This window comes from Populus nigra, chromosome 13 (genome assembly GCF_951802175.1).
Source record: "Populus nigra chromosome 13, ddPopNigr1.1, whole genome shotgun sequence".
Taxonomy (NCBI): Eukaryota; Viridiplantae; Streptophyta; class Magnoliopsida; order Malpighiales; family Salicaceae; genus Populus; species Populus nigra.
Window position 1 is genome coordinate 3038623 of NC_084864.1, and position 24561 is coordinate 3063183.

The 24561-nt window shown below is 32.4% G+C and overlaps 1 protein-coding gene across 2 annotated transcripts; it reads right to left on the minus strand.

The window, feature by feature from the left end:
* Window positions 1–246: 246 nt before the first annotated feature.
* Window positions 247–10229, minus strand: LOC133670627 (KH domain-containing protein HEN4-like). 2 transcript variants are annotated; one of them, XM_062091168.1, is made up of 7 exons: window positions 9465–10229; window positions 8769–9272; window positions 8390–8668; window positions 7631–8104; window positions 7454–7536; window positions 6877–6988; window positions 247–483 (listed from the first exon to the last, which is right to left on the minus strand). In XM_062091168.1, exons 1-7 carry the CDS (start codon window positions 10089–10091, stop codon window positions 448–450), a joined length of 2115 nt encoding a protein of 704 aa, XP_061947152.1. In that variant the 5' UTR covers window positions 10092–10229; the 3' UTR covers window positions 247–447. The 2 variants fall into 2 exon arrangements, with proteins under 2 accessions (XP_061947152.1, XP_061947150.1); XM_062091166.1 differs by having other exon boundaries at window positions 247–5661.
* Window positions 10230–24561: the final 14332 nt, after the last annotated feature.

Sequence of the window (24561 nt, forward strand, 5' to 3'; positions counted from 1 at the left end):
AGTTTTGTCAAATGATTCTTGGGAATATATATTGATCTTCATACATCGTTTGCAACTCGTTTTCATTTGAATCCAGAAGTTCAAGAAAAGAAGTGTCTGTTCAAATGTCATAGCCATAGCCATTTCAGTTTAAAGGATCTAGGATGTTTCAAATCAGATGGATTTTCGAACATTCTGATCTAGTTGGGCACCTGGAAAATGCTCTGTTTCTGATGCATTTCAAGTTATTATCACAGAATCAAATAGTGAGGGGAAAAAAAGATATAGGTAAAACTAACATTTACTCAGATATTACAAAGTGATCCATATCAGTTGTTTGTGCATTCAACTAATCTACTCTTTCTGCTGCAAAGACTGCTTATTTCATAATTTCATATCAAGCATTTACAAAAGAGTGCCCTAGAGCTGGTTCCCAGCATCCTTGCAATCTTGCATTGTATGCCTTTCTCATATTTGATCGAGCCATTTCAACATGAAAAAATGCTTCACAAAAACCAAATCAGTTCCTATCGAAACACCGTTTAACACACATCTCCACTCGAACAAAGAGAAAAGGAATAAAAAGAAATAACAAAATACCTCATCTGGATCATTTCTGTGTTCCGGTTCCTAACATCTGTGTCAGATTCTTGAAGGTTTTCTGACCATACTCAAGTAAAAACATAATGCATTGCATACGACTTACTAGTTAGGTATTCTCCATTCATTACTCCATACAAAACATGGTTCAAATTGTAAGTAAACGTATCTTCACTTTGTAATGGATATTACAATCTTTTCCCTAGACAAACTTAAGAAAAATCTATTGAGTGCACGCAGCATGCACAAGTCTGTGTGAAAAGGCATGATCTTGAATTACAAGAAACTAGACCTAGGAAGTTGGAATCTGTAGTTTCTATTCCTGTAATTATAACTTAACATGCTGTTTTGTCATCAAGTATTTTGCCCCACCATAAACTCTGTTTTATTATTGCTTTGTAGGTCACTTTTGGTGTTGTTTAATGTCGATAGGTGTGCACACATATTTGAAGCACTGGTTGGTACACTAAGAGCGGCTAAGAAGCGTAAAGTTCTTTCATATGAGGGTGAATTGTTGCTACAAGGAGTCCATGATAATGTCGAAATCATTCTCAAGCCAGCACCCCTGCTAGCATCAGGAACAGCAACTGCTTCGGTTGTAAAGAATGTAAAGAATTAAACGTAAATGGGTTAGCTTCCAGCAGATCATGTTCTGTCAAGTGTCAAATATCATGTTGTATAGATAGCATTGTTGTTCTAAATCCAATTAAGACATTATTGGATGAACCTCTGTTTGCCTTCATCTACAATATATTTGCATGCAAGTGTAAAGTTCATTTCATCTAGTTAGGCAGATGTATGCTTCAGGAAGAAAGAGAGATCTCTCTTTCCAAGATCATGTAGTTCTCCTCTTCTTCAACCCATAAAAGAAATTTGGGTTCTAACCAAGGTGTAATGGGTTAGATGAATACAAGGGGAAGGACGTGATCCTCTTGTTTGTTTAGACATGTATACTCAAGAAAAAAATAAAATAAATTCATATATTTCTTTAGATCCTTGCATTCTCAATCCATCTAAATGGGAATTGAGGGGACATTTATCGTTCTATCATTTGACTAATATTCACTCTCCCATCTCCTCTTCCTCTAACCCAACAACTATAGAATGGATTGCTTTCTGCTCTTCCTATTAGCGCAGAGAAAGAATCATCACTGTCATTCCCCCATCATCCTTTCCAATTTTCATTGGATTCATTTTCTCCTCCTAACCAAAAAATGGTGTTAACTTGGTCCAAATCTGACCACAAGGAAAGCACCTTGCCAATAGTATGTACTAGGTGGTTACCCCTGTGCTATATCACAGTCGGATAAAAAAAAAATTAAACATAAAAATTTTAAAATGACATTTTAAAAAAATTGAGATGGCAATGTATTGGATCGACCCAAGTTAATCCATCAAACCTGGGATCTAGGTCATAGACTCCAACGGGTTCGATAACTTTTTTTTTTAATTTAGTTATATGATTAAAAAAAATATAAAGACCAATTTAAAATTAAACAGATATGAAAGATGGAATTAAAGAAAAAATTAACACAAACCTATTGTTGAAAGCTAAAATTAAATATAAAAAAAAGGTCAAGAAACAAAACGAAATTAATTATTCATTAAATATCCACACATATTATACAAATAGCAAATGATCGGTACCTAAGAGTTATTTATAATTCCTTAAATTATTTAATTAGTCATCATAGCATAAAAATTAATTCAACGATTTCTTATTCAATCTTTTGCTCATATATTTTATGTGGTAAATATATTGTAACATTATTTTTCAAGACATAATTATATTTTAACAATTTGAATATATATTTAACTATAAATTTGGCTGTACATATATATTAAGTTGTGCATTTTGTTATAACTGTTCTTTTTTCCTTGAGAAAAAAACATAAATAAATCTTGTTTAGCAATTCAAATATCTAATGAAATAAAATTTTAAAAAATGTTGTAAACTTCTTCATCCTTGTCTATTCATATTTTCTCTTACATGCCATTTTTTATTTATCAAAATGTCCCTTTGAATAACAAAAAAAAAAACATAAAATAAAATAAAAATTAAGAAACTTGAAAAACCTATAGAAAAAAAAACAAAAAAAAAAACCTCAGACACACGAGTCTGACCTGGTACACCCAGGCCCTTGAAACAAAGCCCATGCCAGCTAGGCCATTTTAGTTTTTCATTTCTTTTCTCCAGGGTGGAATTCCAAAATTAATTCTTTTTGAAAAAAAAATAACGTGTGTTATCTGGGCAAGAATTCAGGTTTGATTTTTTTTTTCCTTTTTTTGTCTAAAAACTCATTTTCAACTAATTTTCTCCTAAAAAATCTTTAAAACCTCCAGAAATTATCAACCCAAAAACCCTCCAAAATGGTTCAAAAACACAATCAAACCAAGAATGATTTTCTCTCAACCCTGACTTGTTTTGCTAGGTGAGATTAAAGTTAAAAACAACAACTATCAAACTCATCTTGTCGAATAGAACTCATTGACACCAAGATTGACGATTTGTGTGGTCAAAATCAATGTCAACCGATGATCTTTCTATCCAGAACCTAGTGACTCTCTCTCTCCCCTCTCTCACTTACAAGGACTAAAATGTATATGAAATGAACTTTTGAATCAAATTTTAAATTATAAGGACTATAAAAGTAGGAAAAGAAAAGTATGAGGATGAAAAGGAACTTTCCACCCAATTTTACATTGGCCACAAGTTTCTCCTTGTTTGACCACTTTGATCCTTTTCAATGAATTTGTCTTCTCTTAACAATTTTGGACAAACTAGGATTCAATGCAATTGAAGAAAAAAATTTAAGGACTGAATTGGAATAAAATTCCAGCGCTACTGTACATCACTGCAATGTTTTAGCAAGGCGTTTTAGTATATTTTGATAATTGTCCAAGTTTATTTTGTTATTGATTTATTTGAATAATGAAACGTCAACAAAATCTACAAAAGTAGGCACCAAGATGTGTTTCTCATCTCTCACATAAAAGAAAAGAAAAAAAGGTTTTGTACAAAAGAGACATCCACCAAGTTCACAGCCCTTCCTCACTCGGAAAATATTGAGCCATGTGCCAAAATTGTGATCAAAACAATAATCTTCAAAGAGTTGATGTACTCTTTGTCCTCAACAGATCCTATTAATTAATAGTATATATACACCTGAAATATCTTTTTCTTTCTGCTTTGTACAAATATCATGAACTCCACAAGCATTTTGCTTCTAATCATCTGAACTTGCCACACTCAAAAAAGCTCGTGGTCAATCAAATTAAGATGTTGCCTTGGTTCAAAACTTCACTCTCTACATATCATCTATCCAGAGGTGGAGACTGAAAAAAAACCATCAGCGGGGAAGCGGAGGCAGCTGGGGTGCCTCTCAAAGTCCCAAAGCTCCCCCCCAATGTTATGCATGATCTTCAATGTTTAATGTTTTCCAGTGATGGCAATAATCCGCGAAATACTGTTTTTTCTTTTTCTTCTTCTTGGGTTGTTTCTGAATGGAAATGTAATTTCCCTTTTGAATTTCTTTGTTGCTCATATTTAATTCATATATTTGTCTTTGTAGCTGGGTTCCATTCATATGAATTTGAACATTTATTTTCATCGTATTGAATTTATTCATGTTTCTTCTCATACCATTAAAGCAGCAACAGCATACATTGACTCATTTGATCAGTCCTATGATCTTAGAACATAAATTAGCTAAAGTACTCAAAAAAAAAAAAATAGAGTCTATTGGCAATTACTAACACAAACTTTTAACATATGGTTTTGAATGCTATTTCCATTGTACATGTTAATTTCTTCTGCATTTTTGAGTTACATATGTATACCAGCTTCATGAATGTGCATATATGAATGAGCTAAGTATATGCTTTGGCTGTCCCTAGAGAAAGTTTCTAGTCTGCCACTGAGTCCACGGTTAAGATGGTTCCATGCATGCATTGAGATGAAGTTATTATTACACTTCAATAAATTGACAACCTGAACCAGTTAGGGACTGAATATTTGCAGATTCTGAATTGCAGAACAAGGAATGAAATTGAAATTACTGCCGGGTTATGTTCTACAATGCAGATACATTTTTCCATCCATCTGGACAGAATATTTGCAGATTCTAGATGACATGTTAGTGTGATGTAAGAATATTGTTGCAGGGGTATGTTCTATGATGCATATACAGATTTCAGCATTCATTCATGTCCTCAAGCAAGGATGTTTCGTAATTCAAGTGCAATCCATTTGAATTGAAATTTTTTTTACCCACGGCAACAAGAATAAGAAAAAAAAAAAGCATGTCATGCTCATCTTATTTAAGAAGCATTTGTTCTTTTGGACTCTGGTTTGCATTAATTTACACTACATCTGGGTAGGGGGAAAAAAGATGGATGGATAGTTCTACAATGCAGATATGCTTTGATTTTGTTCTTTCGTGTCCTTACGTAAGTGAGTTTAGCCTTCCCGGTCAAGTTTAAATCATTTTTTAGGGAATGTTCTGTTGCCCATAGAAATCTGCAACAAGATTATAACACAATGTATGTTCTTTATCATGTGGTATAGATATCATTGAAGGGACATGTTCCACGATGCAGAGACAATTTAGTATATGTTTGTTTGTGCTTCATGTCAGTGGATGTTTTGCCATCCAATTGTTTGAGTTGAATGTTCCAAGGTCTAATGGTGCAATGTGATAAGGACATGATAAGATGGAGAGAACCAAAAAACCAAAATAAATAATAGGTTGTGAAAATAAAATTATCAGAAAACAGATTAGTTCACTGACAACGAAACATATTGTTGAATTGCCTATGCCAAAAGTGAGGATTTGGCATAAAAGAAGTCAAGGATTTGCGTACACAGTTTGGTTAAAAGAAAACAAAGCTAAAAGAAGCAACTGTGACTTCTTTGTGAAACTAATTCCAACCAAATATATTTTGTCAAGATTGTCCAGTGAGGATAAATGCTTGAAGGAGGCTCTGAGCTGCTTGGGTTTCATCAGGGGTCCCAGATATAACAACAATCCTGTCACTTGTTCCTAGACGAGGTTCGTGCACTATTACCTTGGCACCTGAGATCTGATTAAGGAACACCAGAGGATAAGCTGAAGTAGATTTAAGATCAGATGTTATAATGTATGTATTAGTTTTTTAAGGCGTGAAAAAACTTTTTAGACACACCATTCTGAGTTATTACTGAAAGATGAATAAGGTGAACACTAAGTTAAAGATAATGTAATCTTCATAATCAGGGAGGCTCATTTCTAATGCTCAACTTCTATACCTGATTGTGATAGGTAATTAGTTATAGAATATTTTCCTTAAAGCTTTCGTGTTTCCTCAACATAAGTACAGTTGAAAGATCAAACTTCAAAAGTAGGGTTTTACTTATGCTTTTTTCAATGAGAATCAAGTTAAATTATTGAAACGTTTCGCTGAGTATTATTTGTCTTCTATAGGTACAAGTCTGATGTGGAGGGAATTTAGGATACATAATTGTCGAGGTTGCCTTCAAAGAATTTCAATTGGCCTGTTTATAGTTTTAAGCCTTTGAGATTGGTTTGGCATCGTTGTTGGCATTGCAATTCTATCATATTTGTGGTTGGCTACTGAGTTGATTGTTTATAATGGTGGTGGGTATCAAACTGAATGTAATGTGCCTTCTCTCTTGTTTCACAGTTCAGTTGTGTATAGCATGAAGTTGGTCCTTTTTACTTCAACAGCAGGTACTATTCAAGTTGCTGTCTTTTTACATCTGATAACAAGTTGTCAGGCTGATCCTATTCATGTATATCAGTTCAATAATTCATGAGGATTGTGTTGATAATTCATACGAGACCCATAAGAATAGAAACATTATGAAAATATCAGGACAAAAAAGTGTAGCTGGCAATAAACTAGCAAAAAAATGGACTTCCAAAAATTAAAAGGGGAAAAAGGAAGAAATAAAATTATGATCAAGCAAGCTAAGGAGAGAACATACTCCTATTCTCATTAACCAGAATTATCTGGTCAAGGAGAAGAATGTAAATTGATGCAATAAAACTTAAAGTAAAATTATTTTGATGCTTTGAAAACTCAGTTCACTGCATCAACATTTTTTTCTCTCCCTCAAAATAACGACCATAAAAAAAGAAGCAACTTCTAAATAGCCTCTAGGATTATCAGTGTGACAGTCAGAAATTTCAATTCAATGAGTAATATATCATAATGAGTAACTTATTTAACTATCTTGATCAACACAAGGACAATAGAAGCAAAATTTACAGAGAAATACAGCCAAAAAGTACATACCTGTCTCAAACGAGCTAGATTGCTACCATTCTCCCCATATACAGAGCCAAAGGCATTCTCGGGAACTACAATCTCTACAGTTGTGTTTGTAACAAAAGCAGACTTGCCTCCACTGCACACCAGAGGAAAGAGTCACCAACTCATAAAGTGCAAATGACCAGCAGCTTTAGATGACACTCCGAGAGAACACTTAATCACATTTCAAATAATAGCAGTGAATTATTTATTTCCTATAAAATTTGGGTTGAAAAAAATGCCTTAGGTTTTAGGGATCAAGATCCATTGTTTTCAGTGGTGCTTTCTCTTGTTCCTTTCTAGTAAAGTTGCACAAACAACAATAGCCAGCATGATGAGACTCAAGTCAAGTAAGCCTCAAACAACTAGTCACAACCTTCTTTCCATTCACATATCTAACCAGCTGAAGTTTCTAGGAATTTTGATATTGAATCCCTGGCGACACTATTTTTGGTACAACTCTTCCTATTCTAACTCCTGCAATTCAACAATTTTTATACTAGATGCTTTATAATACAAGAGTAACAGTCTTATATGCTTTACATTAAGTGGTGTTGCTAACCTGCCAAGCTCTAAGCCAGCTTTAAGAGAAGGCAATCTTCTGCTGACATCTGATATGCCCCGTGGATTTACTCTAGGTATTGTCTGTAACCAATCCCAACAATACAAAGTAGACAAAAATTATAATCCAACAGGGGGGCAGACAAATATTAATATCCAACAGGGAGGAGGAGAATACCTGTGATGCCCACAACCTTGGTGAAGGAGGGCGATCTAAACTATGTGAAAGTCCAAGGTGGTCCATATTCTGTGTTATAACAGTTTGACGACTTAGATTATGAGAATTTCCAGCTGTTGGCTGCATAATATAAGGGGCAGAATCTCTTGCTGGCTCCCGCAGTGAATCCCTCACTGGCTCCCTAAACAGATCCCTCACAGGCTCCCTAAACAGATCCCTCACTGGCTCCCTCAAAGGATCCCTCACAGTTTCCCTCAATGAATCCCTAAATGCATCCCTCAGTGGGTCTCTCACTGGCTCCCACGATGAATCCCTCACTGGATCCATTAATTTCACATAGGGACTGATTTCAGCTAATACAGAAGAATTGCTCCTTGCTCCAGGAGTGCTCAGCATGCCGGAGAAAAGATTATCTCGGAGTCTTCCAGTAACATGATATATCGCATCTTTCACATTCACAAAGTCTCCAGAAATCTGTTAGACAAACAACTCAACAGGCAATGGAAAATTGCCTATGTTAGAGCAGCACAGTAAAAGGAAGTTGGGGTTGATCAGAACAAAATGTTGAACAGTTATTTTACTTCAAAAATCCAGAACTTTTACGAGTTATAAAGACCTCTTATCATAACTCTTGCATGACGTTCAAACTTCAAATTCATTTAAATAATTCCACCTAAAAAAAAGTAAAAAGCATGGTCTTTGGTATCCTTGTGCATTCATTGTACCAACTGAAAAAAGAACTGATAAAGACTGTCATACCTCCACCACATGATCAGTCTCTGGCACACACTTCGGGTTACGCTGGTCGCCCACTATTATTCTTATGCTGGTACTGGTTGCCTTACGCATTTCTGAAATTATAGTGCCTCCTTTTCCCAACAAACAGCCTACTTGGCTTGGTGAAACTACAAGCCTTGCAGTAACAGGTGACCCCCTGCTTGAGCCAGGATCCAGACCCTTTTCAATGCCAGACTCCACAGCCCTCGAGAAAACAAGTACAATAGTCTTTTGTGCAGCTGAGTACCGAGACTCTGGGTTCTGCGGGAGAAGAAACCAATGCAATTCATCATTAGTACTACTTCCAACACCATAACCGTAGAATGAATAGGAATATGAAAAAGGATACATAATGTCAAACCTCAGATGCAGTAACAGTGATTAGTCGCTCATCACACTCAGACACCGTTGGTCCAACGCTTATAGCAGCACCTGTCTCATTCTGAAGAGCCCTGACAACGTTGCCACCTTTTCCAATAACACCCCCAATCCTATCGGTAGTACACAGAATTCTAAAAACCACTTGCTGTTGTGGTATGTTTGTATCTGGTGTGACAACCCTGTCAGACTCCAATGACAAAGGATGAACTCTGGAAGCATAATTAATGGAGCTCTTCGGTATGGTGGGGAGCCCCAAAGAATGTTGTGGTATAGTGGGTAGCACTGATGAATTCTGTGCTATGGTGGGAAGCACTGCAGAATGCCGTGGATGGATTTCTACACGCACATCAGACAAAGAGACTCTGGAAACTGCCTCAGAAGGTTTGCTGTTGGTCACCCTTGTCTTATCAACCGGTTGGCAATCTTGAAGGCAGCGAGAAACCGCAACAAGTCCTTTCTTTACTGCTGAAACATCCCCTTCAATCTACAAATATCAAACCATTCCCACAAGAACAATAAAATTCATTCAACTGCTAATGAATTTGTTCCCATATCACAATAATATGATTTAAAACTCAATGATTACTCTAAAAGAAAACTAACAAAACCACAAAAAGATCAAAACTTTGAATTCAATAACACTAAAAAAAAAAACCCTATTGTAGATTACAATTACCTCAATCATCTCTTCATTCGAAGCAGCACAATCAGGCAATTTATCAACCAAAACTTTAATTTTACACCCACAATCTTTCCTAATCTTCTCCACTACTTTCCCTCCTTTCCCAATAACTGCCCCAACCGAACTCACCTCCGCTAACATCCTACAAGAAACCACCCCATCCGCCACCGAATCACTCTCCGCCGCCACCTCTAAAATCCTCTCAAAAACCCTAACCAAAGCCTCCTGCCCCTTTGAAACCTCAACTGCACTCTCAATTCTACTAAATACTACCGCCGATTGCGTAATCGGACCGATCACCGTTATGACCCGATCAGGTGAATCGGACGGAGCATCTTCTATCCGAACCTTGGCTCCGGTTTGTTGTTGTAAGCCTTTTATTATGTTTCCGGCCTTTCCTATTACGCCGCCGATTCTCGAACCGTGGCAGAGAAGACGGAAGGATACATGTCCCGAAGGGACGGGTAACGGAGCAGCTGAAGCAGAAGGCTGGGGTTTTGAGCGTTTGTTGGCAGAGGATCCGTTTGGGTAATTCGGGTTGGGGTCGGGCATTATGGTATTAGAATTTATGGGGCGTTTTGCAGGGGCAGAGAGAAAAGGACTAAAACTAGCTGTGGCCATTATATAGTTTGCTGAGGGAGACGGACAAGCGTGTGGATATAAATAAATTTCTGGTTTTTCTGTGCCTTGGTCAATTTGTCTTCTCTCAGTGAGGGTTGGAACTTGGAAGAGGAGAAAAAAGTCGTACACTGTAAGTCTTTACAAAACACGTATGAGGTCATATATGTATTAGTTTTTGGTTAAATTAGACCCTGTCCTTTAATTTTCATCAGCTTATATCCTTCGTTTCTCCATTAATTTATCAACAACTAAAGTGTTCTTTGTATGCATTAATGATGTTTATATGAGTATATTTATGGTTGATTTTTAAAATGTTTTTTACTTGGATATATATAAAAATAATATTTTTTATTTTTTAAAATTTATTTTTAATATCAACACGATCCAAAAATATTAAAACAAATTTAATTTCAAGCAAAAATAAATAAAATATTATAAAATGTGGTTTCTACCGCAAAAACAAAAGGCATAATTGTTAGATTCTCAACAAATGAATCAGTATTTTACTACCAAGTTTCATATTATTCATGGTCTAACATAACTAAAGGTTTGAGTCCATCTTTATTTTAATGATTAAAACAATATTCTTTCAAATAAAAACTTTAAAATTTTTTTTAAATTAACTTGATTAGATCAATTAAATCAGGTGTTGACCTATTTTGTCACCCAAGTTTAAATTTTCCAAAACGATTAGATAGCAACTATAGCTTGAGCTAGACTCTTGATCACCGAGTTAACTCCCAGGCTAGTTTAGGTTTGATAATCATGTCTTTTAAGTGTATATATGCTAATTATATAATAGGCGCAAGTTAGAAGAAGCATAGTTGTAAAATCAAAGTATGAATCATGGATCACTAAGTTAATTGCCAAGTTGACAATAATATTGAAAAATAATAAATAATGTAAAATAATTAACAAAAACACAGTAATATCATGTTTGGAACCAAATCATTTGTGGAATTAAATTCAATTCCACATGTACTTGAATTTAGTTGATAATCTATTATAATTTTTATGCTCATAATAAAATACTAAAATACATAATTGAATTATATTATACTATTTAAAATATATGTGGAATTAAATTGAATTACCAATATTGAGTATTTTGCCCTTAATTTAGAAATCATTTCTTTTTGTTAAAAAAAATTCTTTTTGTTAATGTGAAAATAGAATTCATAAATTATTTTATGATAAAACATGACGCATAGTGTGATAAAGATAATAGGGGTACATTAACGTGCATGATATAGAAAGAACAAATGATTATCTAGATAAAGAAACAAACAGTTATCTACCGAGTAACACTAGTAGCTTACAATATTTACATGGTATACCTTTTTAGTGAATAATTTAATATTGTAACAAATATTACGAGAAATGACTTGTCCATTATGCAAGCAAACTAAAATAAAATAAAAAGAAATAAAAGAAATAATTACAAAATGATTAAAAGGTTTCCACCATATGTTGATAAGGCACATGCATCTATGATCTATCACCTAGGTAACAAAAATCCAAGTTTGCTCCTCATATATTACTAAAACATATTGTTCCTTTTCCTTTACACACTCAAACATTTAGATGAGTTAATTAACATTTAGAAAATATTTAGTTTTTATAATTATTATCTTTAAATTTTTATATTTCTTTGGAAAACAATGGCCACCTACCATAATTATTTGGACTAACAAGCATGGATAAAAACATGAATGATTATAGTAGTAATATTAACATAACATGGTTGACTATTCCTAAAGTATTTACAAGAGTTCAACCCAAAGTCTCAACATTTTTACTTAATTTTTTTTAGTTTCTCACTTTCACTCACTAATTGACCAACCAGTTAATACAAAAAACAAGAAGAAATAAAATATTAGCAATTTAAAATAGATATTTAACTAATTAAGCATTAATTAAATATATATGGACTAATATGATATTTAATTACTTTCACTAATTTGAAAATATTTTCAAATAATTCAATAGATATCATCATACAAATCATGTAATAAGAAGTTTCAACTTCAAAATAAGTTTTTGACAATTGCATAAGTAAGTGTGTGGAAATTGCATTAATATTAGCTTTAAATTTCATAAATAAATTGAACTCTTAAATAACATATTATCAACACTTTTTTTTTGCAACCATTCAAAGCATAGCTCTTCTGGATATACAAAATATATTCCAATAAGATTAGGATGATCTATAAATCATTCGACTGTTTCAAAAAATTTTGATCCATCTAATCCAAATCTTATCATTACTTAAATTATTTGACTGACTTCTAAACTTAATGGTTTGTGCTTATAATAACTTGTGCAATATTATTCATTGTACAAGTCATCGCTTTAAATTCTGAAGAATAATCACTTGTCATTGGTGCTTTATTTTGTACCTTTTAAAGATAAAGTTCTAGACAATAATGGAGTTTATGATAATGGATCTTGTGTTTTTGGTGTTGATGGAACACTTTCTCACACATAAGAATGGAAATTCTCTAAATGAATTTCATTATTTGCTTATATCTCATCAATGTCATCATGTTCATTTCCCTTCTCTCTCTCTCTCTCTCTCTACCCCCATCTTTAAATCTTTTCTCTAGCACTCTCGACTTAAGCTTTAGTTGTTATATCTTTCTTATATATCTCTCTACAAATATCTAAGTGATAAAGAGGCTTTCCTGAATAAGCCTTAACTTAAGACTAACCTTGTAACAATAAATAAATAAAATAAACAAGTTAAGACAATTGTAACTAATAAAAACATAAAAAAAAATATAGCAAATGGGTTATAATATGCATACCTTCAATAAAGACTTCCATACCTCTGTTAGAGCCTTTTGGTTATGTCATTCCATCCAATTCTGCTTTTTAATTCAATTGTTTTTGCTAAAACCATTTATTCCCTAGGAGTTTTCAAATTATTTAACACTTTTATCCTAAAGATATTCAAAGAAAAATTTTCATTGATTTCAGTTATCACCTTCATATAAGCTTCAGAAAAAAAAGTTTGTATCTTTTTTTTTTATCCTTATTCTTTTGTTTCCTAAGAGTTTCAAGCATTGTCTCATGTGTTGATAAGGCATGTGCCTTATCAACACGTGGTGGAAACATTTTAATCATTGTGTAATTATTTCTTTGATATTTTTTATTTTTTAGTTTGCTAGCACAATGGACAAGTCATTTCTCGTAATATTTGTCACAATGTTAAATTATTCACTAAGAAGGTATACCATGTAAAACTAGAAAATAATAAATAATGTAAAATAATTAACAAAAACACATTAATATTATATTTGTATCAAATCATTTGTGGAATTAAATTCAATTTTACGTGTATTTGAATTTAGTTGATAATCTATTACAATTTTTATGTTTGGAATAAAATACTAAAATACATAATTAAATTATATTATATTGTTTGAAATACATGTGGAATTAAATTGAATTACCAATATTGACTATTTTACCCTTAATTCAGAAATCATTTCTTTTTGTTAATGTGAAAATAGAATTCATAAATTATTTTATGATAAATCATGAAGCATAATATGATAAAGATAATAGGGGTACATTAACATGCATGATGTAGAAAGAACAAATGATTATACAGATGAAGAAACAAACGATTATCTACCGAGTAACACTAGTATCTTACAACATTTACATGATATATCTTCTTAGTGAATAATTTAACATTGTGATAAGTATTACGAGAAATGACTTATCCATTATGCTCGCAAGCTAAAATAAAAAAATAAGATATCAAAGAAATGATTACAAAAGGATTATAAGGTTTCCACCATGTGTTGATAAGGAAACGAAGGGTTTTTAAAAAAAATGAAGGGGACTTGTGATTATAGGTGGGTGAAGAACCAAAAACAATCTCATGAGGGGACTTGTGATCAAGAACTGAGATTGGCAGGCGATTGATTAGAAATACAATAGTGTTGAACACTGTTGTCGAATTTGGCTTAAATAGAAGCATGTGCTAGTAATGTTAATCTAGTTTCTACAATGTGTCAATGTCAGCGTTCTGTCAAGCCATTTTGTTATGATGTCCTTGGATATGAAAGTCTATAAATAAAGCCATCAACTGAAAAATAGGTTTGTAGAATTGTGTTAACAAATTCACCAGCATCATCACTTTCATAACTTATTTTTGAGTTATTCCTCAAATTCATCTTCTTTCTTTTAAAAATAAAAAAAAATCAAAAAAATAAAATAAGGACTAATATTTTGACCAAAAAAAAGGCAAGCCGGGAGGATTTCAAGTCAAGCTGAAATTTTAAAGCCTAATTGTACCCTATTTTACCCGAAACTGGAGAGACAATGCAAATTTAAGGACAAATTAAATAATTATCAAACGAATCTGCTTAAAAATTAAGCCTAAAGACATAATTAGATTTTTAATAGGCCAATTTAATTTAATCATGGACCAAATTGAAATTTAAATATGTCTAAGAATTAATTTGGGTCCAATTAAATTATTTAATTAGGTGCGGGGACTTAATCATACTTTAAATAGGTCAAAATAATTTTATTAGGAGCTTAATTGGTGAAAAATTAAGTTTGGAAGCCTAATTGAGAAGATTGTAATTTTAAGAGACCAAATTTATTTTTTACCAAGTTAATTAATTGAAATCAGGAGTAAAATTACAAGAAAATTAAAGTTTTAGAGTCAATTAAGAGTTAAATTGAAGAAATTCGTAGCCAATGACTAATTTGCAAAAGACGTCGAACTATAGGGGCTCAATTGATTGGAATTGGTGATGAAATGGAATAAATTAAGCGTTTAATGATCACTTATGGGCTAAATTGAAGAAATTTAAGACCAGTGACTAAAATGAAAAAGGCGTCAAACTTTAGGGCTAAAATTGACGTTTTTCAGGAACTAAATTGCATGAAATTTAAAGTTTGAAGCCAATCAAAGGTGTATGTGAGATAAATCAGAAATTGAAGGATCAACATAAACTTTACCCAAAGAGCGCTGTTTTGGTTACTGTTCATCTTCTTCTCCAATTTTCTCTGAAATGACAGTTTAGAGAGACTACTTTGTAGATGTTCTTAATGCCTCCAACCTCCATAAAATTTGGCAACACCTGAATCAAAATGATCACCTGACATCTGACTTCACCCTGATGTGGTCTTTTCTGGCCAATTGACACCACAACGGTTGTGGCGTCGGCCTAAAAAGACCAACCCGGGCAACCTTTAACTGACAGATTTGACAGTTCATGGTGTCTACTTTGAACTAACAGTCAAGGGCCAAGATTTGACACCATTAAAGACAAAACATCCATCTTCCACCCCTTATAAATAGGGATGGATTTCATGCTTGAACATTAAGAAATTTGGGTTCAAAATTGGCAAAACAACCAGCTTCCCCTACCAGTTATTCTGCCATTTTTTTTATTTTCTTCTCTCCGCCATTCCAGCCACTAACTGCCATCACCTCCTGCTTATCCACCACCATCTCCTCCGCAAGCCGCTAGCACAACCGCCAAATAGTTATCTCCACGTCAGGAATCACCATGCTAACTTTTCTCCCTCCTCTGCCAATTTTTCTTCTTTCTCCAACATCGACAACAACAACTCCTTCCACGCCAGCTCCTTCATGAACGACTGCCCTCAGCCTCTCATCAACCTCCTAGACCAACAACTCCTTCCACACTAGGTCAGTTTCCCCCTCTGCTCTTCCTTTTCTTCTTTAGGTTCCACTGTCTTTGAATAGTGGAACGTGAATTACAATTCACGCATTGTTCATGTAGCTCAGTCACTGAACTAGGCCAGTGACTGAGTTGTGTTGGATTGAACATGTCTCGACCCAGCCCAGTTGGTTGGGCTGGGTCTGACCCATAACCCAAAAAAGAAGATTAGTTAGGCCGACATCGGCCTAGTCCCTTTTTGGGCCGATTTGGCTCAACTAAGATGGGCTAGGCCCATATTTTTGGGTCGACCCAACTCAATATAATAATAATAATAATAATAATAATAATAATAATAATATAATATTATTAAATAAAAACAAAAAAATTCAAAAAAATTCCAAGGGTCGTTTCAATTTTTTTTTTAATTTTCTCCCATGTTTTTCTACCAATTTTTCATAATATCGGGTTATATATTTACAATTTAAGATACATATCCCGTATTATAATACATGGTTTTCTCCGGAATGTTTCAAAAAAAATTAAAAATTCAAAAAAAAATTCTCAAAATTTTAAATTAATTTTCTCTTTCAAAAACAAAAAATATTTTATTTTCATGCATACGGTCAAATCCTAAAATTTTTCCAACTATATTTTCATTAAAAAAAATAAATTGCATCTTTCTCAGTTTTTAAAATGTAAAATGGATATCATAACCACTTTATGATTATCCGTTAGGGTTTGGTCAAAATATTAAAAACCCCTTACCAATCATTTTATTCATTTTTTTAGGGTTTAGATATAGACTGCAATATTTGGGGATGTAAAACTACACAATAGAGTATACCTTCGGTTATTAAAAAAACAAAGTGAAAAATAAATGCGATGATAAAATTCAAATTTTAGAACGGTTAAGATTCAACCCGATATGGTAGAGACTCCCTTACGAAGGGAGATCTGTTTTTGGAACTTAAAAAAGACCAATAGATATAAACACGACCTAGAAAAACAATCAAACAACAATGCAACTTGTATTAAGTAGGGTGTATTGGGGGTGATGCGTCTTCTCATTGCACAACTAATCTCTTACTCAGACTCTCGCAGACCATTAAATTTCCTAGTAATCTTAATATTAAATGACGATTCTTAAACTTTAATTATAATTTTATGATTAAATCCAAAATTTCTTTTCTTTCCAACAACAATACCTTTCAGGGGACACTGCAGCACATCATCTCGACATTGCCCCACACAAGTATTGAATTGTTTTTCCATTTGAATGATTTTCACGCCAAAAAGATTTTTTTATGTTGAAAAGAAAAAGATTCATCATCATGACGAATCAAAATAGTAATTATGGTAAAGAATTAGAGTTGATAAATTTTAAGAAATTAAAGTATTTTTACCATATTATGATTTAATAGCGATCATGTTCTATTGAATCAACTGTATTTATCAGTTTTTAATTGAATTAGCCAAATTTAATCCTAATCACCACTTCTTTATTTGATGTTTACCGTTTTGACAATTGCTAGGAAGAATCTATTATTAGATATATTCAAGGACATCAACTCCTTGTTGACATTCAACAACGCATGAATAATTTGAGCTTTCTCAGCACCATGCCACATTTAATTTTATTGGAATACCTAAAACATAAAAAATGGTGATGTATTATAAATGGTGATGTTCTTGAAAATCCTCCTTTATCTATTAATATTAGTTTAATTTATGATTTCATGGTTGTTATTAAATTCAGCTCAACCTAGTGAGTTAATTCAAAAAACTTGTTCAGAAACTTGATTTAGATCAAGTTTTAAATTAATTTGAAAATGATATTAACTTTCGAGTTTTTAGTAATTCAATCAACCTGATTAAACATGGTTCAAATCAGACCAAGTCAACTTCATGGTTTCTTTTTATAAATAAAACAATGTTGTTAAAATAAAAATAATCAACCTGGGCTAATTTAATGCTCACAATTTGATCCGATGACCCAAACCTCTTTTCTAGATCAATCTCTAGGTCCGGTATGATTGAGTTTTTAGTAATTTAATTAACCCAATCGAACATAATTCAAACCAAATTGAGTCAATTCCATGGTTTTTTTAAAAATAAAATGTTAAAATAAAAATAATTAACCTAGGCTAATTTAATACTCGTAATTTGATCCAATGACCCGAACCTTTTTTCTAGATTAATCACCAGGTCTAGAACAATAACTATGGATGTTGCACTTGTGTTGGGGTAGTTTTTACTTTGATTTCCTTTTAAAGAAAAATCTGAAAGGGCTCGATCCAATATGGATGGGAAATAAATGCATCGAATTGATAAAAGTTAAAAGAATATAGTTATCTTGATCAAATGTTAAAACTTCAAGGACTAGGGTGATTCTTCACTATTTGAAGTCTAACTTTTGAAGCGCTAACGTGCGTAGGTGGTAAGAGAACGGAGAGAGTCAAAGATGACGGCGCGGAGATGGGACGGCTGTGGAAATGACTTGCGAAGAAAGGTCTGTATGATATGTCACTCATCGAAGTTATTGCGAGTGGAATTATTTGTGGAATTTTCTTTTCATCTTTTAGAAAATGATTTTTTTTTTAGAGAGAGTTCTTCATAACTTATTTAGGAAACTAAAAGTTGTATCGAATATAATAATTCATTAAAATTAAAATATTATTTTAGAATTAAAATGTTTCTGAAATATTTTAAAATTTTTCAGTGAGTAACTTGTTGTTTGTCTTTTTTTTCAAAATAAAAAATAAAAATAAAAATAAATAAAGTCATTAATTCTTTTAAATAAATAAAAAAAAACCATAAACACTCTAGCCTATACTTAAATGCCCACACTTCCTTCCACAGGCTTAATGCATTGGGCTATAAGCCCACAATGTTGGACCTTTTCTTTTGTTGTTTTATATAGATTTATAAAAAAAAATTAACTCAGTTGATCTTATGAATTGGATTACAAGTTTAATAATATTTATTTCATTGTCTTTTTTTTGTTTAATGTTTTTTTCATCTCTCATTTTAAAAAACAAAATGCAATTTTAACATTTGTTATTGATAACTTATATTTTTATTTAACTTAGAATTAAAAAAATATCAGTTTTATTATTTGTTATTAATGATTTGCTTTTACCTTCTTAGTGTCATGCACGCCTGTCATGATCTTTTTTTTCATAAAAAAATTCATTTAAAAAAATCACATGCACTTTATTTCATATAAATTTATTAAATGAAGAATAATCTATTAAATAAAAAAATTATTGCATCTAACTTTGATCGTGAGTTTGATTAGTTGACTTAAGTTCATGTGTCTTTTCTTTTTAAAAAAGGTTTGTTAACCGATTTTGTCCTTCAAAATCAAATTAATTCTAGATTAAATTCGTAGTTTGTTTTTTTAAGATTATCCTTTTAATTTTTGCATGTCAACCCAGAATGAATTAGGTCGATCCAAATTGTTTTTATTTTAATATTAGATAAAAATATTATTTGATATAGGTTGAGATGATTCTTTGACATGGTATCAGAGCTTTAATAACCAAACGGTCACGAGTTTGAATCTCACCATCCTTATTTATTTGATAAAAATTAAATACAAGGTAGTGTGAGTCTATACAAGTTCTAAATTCAAAAGGCTTTTACTCGATTGAATGTGTTAAAAAATAATATAAATCATATCTTGAAAATCTCATCTAATAATTTAAATTTTTAGATGGAGATAGTTTTTTTATAATTTACAACCATCCTCTTTTCTCTGCTTGCTCTTACTAACAATGCCCTTCTTTAAGAAAATTGGGAATCAAAGATTATGTTTAGTTGGATCCTATAACAGTGATTTGTGGCAATTTTAGGACATATAAAATGCCCTTCTTTATTTTTTTTTCCTTTTTTAATTATTTGGCTTTGTCTTGTTAATTACAAGGCAATTCACCTGTCTTTCAAATTCTGCCAAACTAATATTAAAATTAATTCAAAGTAAAACTCAATTTAAATCAAGTTCTAATTACTTGCCTATTGGATTTAGAATCTATTTAAGAGTAGAAGAGCTTTTGTTCTATAATATTTTTTAAGAGTATGTTTGCTTTGAAAAATTATTAAATTATTTTTTTAAATAATTTTAATATATTAATTTTAAAAATAAAAAATTATTTAAATATATTTATAAATTAATTTTTTTTAAAAAAATATTGTAAAGCACAGTACTAAACAACCTATTAACAACCTACTATTAAAAAAGCAAATAACAAGTCGCTAATACTTTATGGAGTCCAAGTCGTCTCGTCTCGTCACGTGTGGGTGAGTGTAGCACTGACTATGAGTCAAATAGGCTGACTAGCTTTGACGTGTCTCTACCACTTACCAAGCTATCGATTTTTTTTTCTTTAAAAAAGTAGCTTGGTATAATTTCTTTTTTAAAAATAATATAATAAAAAAATTATTTAAAAAATAACACTATTTAAATAATTATATTTATCATCTACCATTCTGAAATTGCATATCTTGTATGTAATTTTAGGTAGTGTTTAGCTATTATTTCTAGATAAAAAAAATAAAAAAATAAAGAAAAAAACAAGAAAAAAAAGATAAAATTATATTTGATAATAATATTCAAGACAAAATAATTATTTTTATATCATGTTTAATTATGATGAATAAAATAAAATAAAATATAAAAAAATCTATTTTATTTTTAATATTTATTATGCCAAACTTGTATATTAAAAAAATTAATTTATTAAATTTTTTTAGCTTATATTAAATATTGAAAGTAATAATATTATAACATCTCTCCGTATAATATAAGGATTCACTTAACGGTTTTAGCTTTCCAAGCTGTCATTTATATGGATTCAGAGGAATCCAGAAGGACTGGACATCTCAGAATTGCTTCCAACTGGATTTTCGGATAGCACATCTGATCGCGGAATTGTATGTCTTGGTTGGGCGCCACAACCTGAAATTCTTGCACATCCTGCCAGAGGAGGGTGTCTCCTTCATTCTGGATGGGGTTCTATCGTAGAATCGCTCTCTTCCGGGCACCCTCAGAAACTCATGCCCATGGTAGCTGACCAAGGTCTTAATGCCAAGCTTTTATTCGAGAAAGGAAATGGCTTTCAGGTGCAAAGCAATGAAGATGGCGCGCACAACCAAGACTCAATTGCCATGTCCCTGAGATTCGTGATAGCAGATCAAGAAGGACAGCATTTGCGGTTTCAGGCAGCTGAAATGCAAACAATTTTTGCTAACCAGGATCTACATGATAACTATATAGAGGAGTTTGTTGAGTTTATTTTCAACCATAAGAAAAGGTAAGATTTGAGTTTTCATGGAAGGGCTAGCTGGGGGGAAACATCTGTATAATGGGGATTCCAGCTAATTAAGCCTCAAGCAATTCAGGGATTCGGATTCAAGCTGTGATGTGGCTTTTGAATTTTTGTTGATGATGGCCAACGTATTTTTAACACCAAGAAGAACAGCAGCATATTTTTCTACGAATTTGCCAAGTTTTTCTTAATATACAGCTTCTAGTAGCTGCAACTTTTGTTTAGATGAAATAAAACTCTGTTTCTTAAAAAGCTATTGCCATCAAGTTGAAAACAAGAATGTTTGAAGCAGCAGTAGCTAACTGTTCTCGTAAATCTTCTTCATCTGCAGATTTGGACAGTTTAGATGCTACCATATATATTGAATTCCTGATACATTGAAAATTTGGGAGTGGACCGATCTTTAACCTTTGCTTCTTTTTTACGCATTTAAGAACGTTTAGCAAGAAAGCATTTCCCGATCATCAATGGCATCGTATGTGTGTTGTGTCGTGGTGATTATCTTTCCGGATAAGAGTTCTCGGGATAGATATGAATGGAAAAAACAATGAATTCTTATTCTTTATCAGTAAAAAAAAAAAGAGAGGAGTCAATATCTAATATTATGATTATTAGAAAACTCAATAATTTGCGAGAGCTTAGATAAGAGGACCGGTTGTGCAGGGGAAGACGTATCACCCCAGTACATCCTATCTATGGTAAACTGCTTTGTTGTTTGTTCTAAATCATGTTTTTATTCGTTAGTTTATTTAAAGTTCAAGAAAAGTTATCCTCAATAAAGAAATTTTTATCTCATCAAGTTAAAACTTAGCAATTCTAAAACCCAGAAAAGTTTGTCAAAGGTTTAAAAAAAGTCCTCGTCAGTAAGAAGATTCTCATCTTATCAAGTTAAAACCTAATTATCCTAAAGATCAAGAAATTTTAAAAAAAAAGGGTTTTTTATTTGAAATTTTAGCAAAATCCTATTGGATAATCGCAAACTTGTTATGATACCCCTTAACTGATTTTTTTTGTATTTTTTAAGTATGACGAAAATGCAATTTTTATTTTTTTATATAAAAATACATAAAAATTTTAGAATCTGGTTATATGCACATCAAATATAACATTTGTATTATTGAAATGAGGAAATTTTTTAGAATTGTTTATGGAATTTTTAAAAATTTCGAGTTTTTCTTAATATCTAGTCAATATCTTACAGTATAAGTCTATAACCCCGATATTAAGTGAAATCCTTGAAAAGAAACATAGTTTTGTGTTTTTGAATTAAATGATTATTTTTAAGTTTTTGATCTTTTTTAGAAAAAATAAAGTATTTTTAATATCGAGTCTATATCTTATAATATAAGTCTACGGTCTGATATTAGGTAAACTTGCTAGAAAAACATGTGAGGGACCCACATATAATTTCAAAATGATCCTTGATTTTTTTTAGATTTTTAAGGGTCTGTTTGGTTAGACATAAAAATATAGACAAATTAAAACTAAAAGAAAAAAACTTATGGAGTGTTTGTCAAACACCCTCGTAGCATATATTCAGGGGCATAAAAAATATCTTGAATATGTGTTTGACAAATACCCTTTAAGGAGCTAAACAAGGCCATATTTCTTAAGGAAAAATAAGGAGGCCAAACATGCCCTTAAGTTTGGGTTTGGGCTTGGTCACCTATATGGCTGGGCTTGAGGCTCAACTCCACTTATATGGGTTGGGCTCAGGCCCATTCCCACTCATTTTGTTGGGCCGAATACCACCCAACTATCTTTGTTTTTAAAGATGGGCTAGACCAAGTCCTTCCATACAAAATGGGTTCAGGGTCCAGCCCACATAAGCCCTCTGCTGGCAAAAGCTAGCAAAAACAAGGCATTAATTAATTCATGTCTTGCATGCCAAAAGAATGTATAAGGGAAGGAAATAATGGACTTGCTTGGCCAAAGGGAAAGTGTTGTTGGTAGCGTGCTTGGTGGAGGTTGGCGTGGTTGAGAAGAAGACTCCTGCTCACGACGTGGAAGGTTGGTAGTTGTGAAGGAAGTGATAACAACGCTGTTGTGCTGGTGCTACTGGATCTGAAACTATTGTTGGAGGAGATGTCGTGTTGGGCTGAAAAGATGCTGATGGAAGAGAAGTCAATGTTGTTATGATGTTGCTGTTATAATGACGAGATAATGGCGTGGATGAGAGGTTGTTGGAGTTATGGAGGAGCTGGTGTAGGGGTGGTAGTGACATCTGAGAGGGAAAGAGAGGTAGGTGCAGGTTTATGGTTTTTGGCGACTAACTTTTGGAATTGGTGTTTATGTGTGATGTTTTGGGCTAGTGTAGCTCTTGACGAGAATAAAGAAGGTGGTGTTTTTTTTATCTTTATATGTAGCTTTTTAGTCTCGAGTCCAGCCCCTTCTTGGAATTAAACGAGGCTTTTTTTATAGGAGGTGATGGAGATGTACATAATCTTCTCTAACTAAGCTTATAACCCCCTTTAATCCTCTTGGAATAATCATAGTCAAGGTTGTCAAAAATGTTTTTTTTTACACGATACGGAATATATAATATAAACTTGAATTGTAAACTCAAATCGTAAAATTATAAGTAAAATATTTTAACTAATTATATATTAACAATTTCAATCAAGTAGTAATTAACAATATAACATAATTAAAATAAAAATAAAATAAACAATAGAAAAGTTCAAACACCTTTATTTTATTCACATTGATACCTCTACTTCTTGGATAAATCAACCCACTTACTTTGTCATTTATAAGAAACAAGTCCTTTTAAATTTTGATAGACCATTTAACATTAATTACTCCAGGGGTCAAGTATGCCAATTTACAACTTTTATTCTATATATATGCCAGCTAAAATAGAGTAATATATATATATATATATATATATATATATTAATATGTTAATAATTTACAGATACAGATATGGCTGGTGATGTTGAATCAACATCATATTAATATATATATTAATATGTTAATAATTTACAGATACTTCATCAAGTATCCTGATGTGGACTTTCTAGAATCAACATCACCAGCCATATCTGCATCTGTGTATCCATCAAACACAGGTTTATCATTATCAAAACATAAGCTGAAACTAGAAGTACCTTTGAGATACCTGAGTATCCATTTCACTGCTGACCAGTGTTCTTTACCAGGATTGGAGAGGAACCGACTAACCACACCAACTACATGAGCTATATCCGACCTTGTGCAAACCATGACATACATCAAGCTACCAACTGCGGATGCATAAGGAACCTTTTTCATCTCATCTCTTTCTTCATCACTTGAAGGACACTGCTTAGAACTTAGTTTAAAGTAGCTTGCAAATGGAGAACAAACCGGTTTGGAGTTGCTCATGTTGAATCTCTCAAGTACCTTTTGAACATATCTCTCCTGAGATAGCCAAAGTTTCTCCTTCTTCCTGTCACGTGTGATCTTCATGCCAAGAATTTGTTTTGCCGGTCCTAAGTCTTTCATTGC

Bases quoted from the DNA above. Each gene is read 5' to 3' on its own strand.
- LOC133670627 (XM_062091166.1), bottom strand. From the start codon at position 10,091: ATGGCCACAGCTAGTTTTAGTCCTTTTCTCTCTGCCCCTGCAAAACGC. The intron at 9,273-9,464 runs GTAATTGTAATC...TGATATTTGTAG, and splicing joins CGAATGAAGAGATGATTGAG to ATTGAAGGGGATGTTTCAGC. The intron at 6,989-7,453 runs GTTAGCAACACC...TCTGGTGTGCAG, and splicing joins GCTGGCTTAGAGCTTGGCAG to TGGAGGCAAGTCTGCTTTTG.